Raw genomic sequence first — 4,731 nt, forward strand, 5'->3', positions numbered from 1 at the left:
TATTGATTCCATCCACCTCAGACATTAACATCAGAAAGGTGACATGAAATTGCAACAGGTATGAGCCTGCAGTGAAAACATTCCCGGCAGCAATAACTGAATTCTTGTATCTATAGGGATGCCCTTTCAGTTTCATTTTTGCTTTTTCATATCATAATGGAGTGTCTTAATTGTATACACAAATATACTTCACCAAGTTGATGGACTTTGCTCATGTGCTATCTGGAAGCTTGTTTATCTTTACACACACTGAATGGTCAAAGTTTCCTTCTCCCGACTTCCTGCCCAAACCGTCAGAATCAGCTGCCGCTCAGAAGCAGCGTACCAGTCTCCAGCACCATGAACACCCAGGCTGGAATGCAAGACAGCCTGGAGACTTACTTCGAGAGGAGTGTGGAAATTGAGATAACCAACGAATCACGGGATGTGACCCTCCATTCCCCCAGGTAAACACCCCCTGCGGCACCTGCCTCAGAGCACCCGCAGGCTCTCTGCATACTATATCCTGCTTCTTCCAGATACTGAGTCCCCAAGTTCAGCATTGTCCCCAAAATATTCTTATCCCACTCCCTGTTCCTCCAATGCTCTCTAATTCATTAAAATCTCCATGGTTTGGAAATTTTGATGCAGAAATGAATGCAACATGGAGAAAGATTTTCAATACAGGAAAGATGGGAAATCAAAAGCTAAGAAGCCAGATTCAGTTTTCTTTTACAAAGATGTAAATCTGGTGTCACTACAAGGCACTCAGACTCTGGGGGGACAGATCAGAATCTGGCCCTGACCACATTGCAGACAGTGGGTGACTCTAGATTTACCACCTGGGAACTGAGATCAGAATCTGGCCCTGACCCCATGGCAGTCAGTGGTTGACTCCAGATTTACCCCAGGGTAACTGAGATCAGAGTTCAACCCTGACCCCATTGCAGGTGGTGGGCGACTCCAGATTTAACACATGGAAATTGAGATGAGAATCTGACCCTGACCATATTTCAGCCAGTGGCTGACTTGAGATTTACCCCAAGGAAGCTGAGCTCACAAGCTGAAATTCCCTGGCAGCGTTATTATCCAGCCAATTCTTACCCACAGCGAAGGGACTCAGAGTATCAGCTCATGAGCCAGGCAAAAGGCTAATAATAGTCCATGTGATTCTTTATACACAAGGAGCAATTAACACACTACACTCTGTCTATATCTTTATGAAGCTGTAAACTCCATTTTGCCAATGCATCCTTTTGCCTTCTCTATGGTCCCTTTGCCTCCATGTTGGGCTGAGATTCAAAGGCTGGTGGCAAATGCTGAATACAACAGAGTTTCTGAAGAGAGTCTCTGAAACCTGACCTGTGAGGAAAAGTTAAAAAAAGTGGGCATGTTTAGTGCTGAGAAAAGAAGACTAGGGGGGACCTGATAACAGTCTGCAGATATGTTAAGGGCTGTTATAAAGAGGATGGTGATCAATTGTTCTCCATGTCTGTTTGAGGTAGGGCAAGAAGCAATCAGCTTAATGTGCAGCAAAGGAGGTTTAGGGTAGATATTAGGAAAACTTTCTAAATATAAGGATAGTTAAGTTCTGGAATAGGCTTTCAATGGAAGTTGTGGAATTGCAGTCATTGGAGGTTTTTTGGAACAGGTTGCACAAACCCCCTTTAGGGATGGTCTAGCGCAAAGGAGTGGACTTGATGACTTCCCAAGGTCCCTTCCAGCCCCACATTTCTATGATTATATAAGAAGTGAAGCAGGTTGTCACCTGACAAAGAGGGCAGAATTTATAAAAAGGGCATGGAGAGCCAAAGGGGAAGACGTCAATCTAGGAAAGATGGCTCCATGAGGGTGAAGCAACCCAGAAGGTAGACATTTGGTGGGCAGGGTCCTAAAGCTGAGTAGCTAAGGTACTTGACAACAGCCCTTGGGGGGTTGAGACTTGCTTGATCTCCCCCTAAAAAGACCCCCACCAATTCACCCAGCTGTGAAATAGGTACCTGACCCACTGGGTTAGGGTGATCAAAGATGGTCAGATGTGATACTGGCTGCATCTCTCCTTTGTGTTCCACTGGCTAGGAAACTCGTGTGCTGTAACTACATCAGCCTGATCAGCTAATGCCTCAGGGGCACTTTGACCCTGTCTGCCTCCCTGAGCCCAGATGGCATCAAGGGAAGGGTGATCTAGCCAGGGGCATTGTGGTCAGGAAGCTTATTGTGTTCTCTCTGATCTGCACTCCCATGTGCTTTTCCTGTTAAGTATAAACGAGCAATGGTAGCATCCTGTGTAAAGTGTCTGTGGGTACGTCTACACTGCAAAAAAACCCTCATGGCAGCGAGTGTCTGAGTCCAGGTCACCAGACTTGGGCTCATGGGGCTTGCGCTATGGCTCTAAAAATAGCTGTGTCGGCAGCACTTTGAACTTGTGGCTGGGGCTGGAGCGCTGAGACCCGCCCTCCTACCAGGCTTCAGAGCCTGAGCTCCAGACCAAGCCAGAACGTTCACAAGGCTATGTTGAGCACCATAGCATGAGCCCTGCAAGCCCAAGTCTGTTGACCTGTGCTCTGCCTTGGGTGTTTATCTGCAGCTAGACACACCCTCAGTGTGTTCTCTGCTTTACAATTACTGCCTGCATCCTGAGAGAGTTAGACTGTCACCAGAAGGCTCTCACTTCTAAGTGGAGTTCTGGGAGATGGTGTGCTAAGCAACAGGGGCGTCTGAAGGGTCAGCATTGAGACCCAGGGCTAGGCATGTGCATAGTTCTCAGGAGGGGGTGCTAGATGGAGGGACTGCACCCCAGGAGTGTGCCGAGGGACCCCAAGACTAGACCAGTGTCTGGAGTCCTTTCAGGCTCCAGAGGCTTAAAACACCCAAGATCCACGGGCCAGGATTCGCCTCTCAGCTGTCTAGTGAGCACTTGAGTGGGGGCACTCAGCTCGGATCTGTGACACCAATAACACCGGGTTTAAGCAGGCACATCTCCATTAGAGTCAACAGATTTTCATTTGTTTGCCTCAGTCCTAAAATATTTGCAAATGCAGTGCACAAACCTCTTCTAACCCCTCCCTGTTTGATTCCCACCACCCCCATGCTGTTCCCAAGTAGCTAGTGCTGCACCGTGGAAGTCAGACTATGTTCATCTCAATCCCTCTCTTCCCACAGGAGTTACTGCTTCAGCGGCCACAGCCTCCTGCCTCCTTCCCCCCAAATCCTGCCAGGATCCAAGCAGAGCTGTCTGTTCACAAAAGGACGGTACAGCTTTCGTGGGAGCGTGGGCCTGCTGGTGTACAACTCAGACGCCTTCACCCTTGCCATCATGTTCTCCAACCCCTTTGACTACAACCTCTACTGTGTTGAGTTTGGCCTCGAGATCTGCCCAGGCAAAGAGCACCTTGGTGACATGGAGGAAGTCTATGCAAGGATGTACAATTATATGCCTGCCAACAGCTGCACAACGTTCAAGAAAGCCAAGCTGGGCCAATGCCAGGAAGCGCTTGTGGTCTCCGCAGGGAATATCCGTGTCATGGCCACCATGTCCAATGCTGCCAAAGCAGTCATTAAAGTGCTTGTAGAGGAAAAAGGGAACCCACCTCCCTACTCAAAGAACCCGATTTACTACAAGACACACTCCTAGAGTAAAGACTGCTGCTACGACTGACATCCAGCCTAAGACATGAAATGACTCCACATGGGCCCGATCTACAGGCAGAAATAACCCACTACTGCATAGACACCAGCGCAGGAACCTACCTTGGGACAGAACTGGCCCTCACTTATCATAGTGCTTGGAAAGAGCATAGACACTGCAAGAGGTGTCTAAGGCCAGAAGGGACCATTGTGATCAATTAGTCATATATCCTGTATAATACAGTCCAGAAAACTCCCCCCAGATAATTCCTCTTGAACTAGAGCATCTCTAATAAAATAAATAATGTCGCAAAGACAGTCTTGTAACCCTGGCTTTGAATTGGCTCCATGTTGTTCACATTATGTTAGCCGCAGGTGGGAAAGTGAATTCATAACAGGCATAAATAATGTCTGATTCATCCACTGCCCTTTTAGAATGGTGTAAACCCATTGCAGGCAGTAGGTGACTGAATTGACGCCCGGGGAACTGAGATCAGAATCTGGCCCAGACTCCATTGCAGGCAGTGGGTGACTCCAGATTTAGCCTAAGGGAACTGAGATCTGAATATGGCCCAGTACAGAATCAATAACATTTTCATTCTAGGTTCCATTTATTTCAGACTAAGGAAGAAATAACAAAGAATGAATATAAAATCCAGTGTGAGAACGGGAACAAAGCAACTCTGTGTAACACGCTCCCTCTTGAGCTACCCGCTCTCTGGGCTGGAGATGTCTCCCAGCAGTGCTCTGCAGGGAGGCAGCCAGGTGCCTAAAGAAGCAGAACAAGAAAAGAGAATGACAATGTCTTCTTCCAGTTACACACCCAGATGCATTACAGAAATTCGTTAGAATGTAAAACCTGCAAGCAATGAAGGGAGCTCGCCAGTTCCAAGAAGAAGCTCCTGTGGCTTTGTAGATTAGCATGGCTAGAGTTCCAGAGAGATGTGCCTTGTGAGCAGAATATGGAGCAGAGGTGGGCAAACTTTTTGGCCCGAGGGTCACATTGGGGTTGCAAAACTGTATGGAGAGCTGGATAGGGAAGGCTGTGCCTTCCCAAACAGCCAGGCCCTTGCCCCCTATCCGTCCCCTCCCACTTCCCGCCCCCTGACTGCCCCCCTCACAACC

At 48.1% G+C, this 4,731-nt stretch overlaps 1 protein-coding gene across 1 annotated transcript; it reads left to right on the top strand.

Moving 5' to 3' along the window:
* The first annotated feature begins 329 nt into the window (after window positions 1-329).
* On the top strand, window positions 330-3,907 carry LOC140902333 (DELTA-thalatoxin-Avl1a). Its single transcript, XM_073322312.1, has 2 exons — window positions 330-446; window positions 3,142-3,907. Exons 1-2 carry the CDS (start codon window positions 340-342, stop codon window positions 3,611-3,613), a joined length of 579 nt encoding a protein of 192 aa, XP_073178413.1. The 5' UTR covers window positions 330-339; the 3' UTR covers window positions 3,614-3,907.
* Window positions 3,908-4,731: the final 824 nt, after the last annotated feature.

The sequence above is a fragment of the Lepidochelys kempii genome, chromosome 23 (assembly GCF_965140285.1).
Source record: "Lepidochelys kempii isolate rLepKem1 chromosome 23, rLepKem1.hap1, whole genome shotgun sequence".
Classification (NCBI taxonomy): Eukaryota; Metazoa; Chordata; order Testudines; family Cheloniidae; genus Lepidochelys; species Lepidochelys kempii.

Bases quoted from the DNA above. Each gene is read 5' to 3' on its own strand.
- LOC140902333 (XM_073322312.1), top strand. From the start codon at position 340: ATGAACACCCAGGCTGGAATGCAAGACAGCCTGGAGACTTACTTCGAG. The intron at 447-3,141 runs GTAAACACCCCC...CTCTTCCCACAG, and splicing joins GTGACCCTCCATTCCCCCAG to GAGTTACTGCTTCAGCGGCC.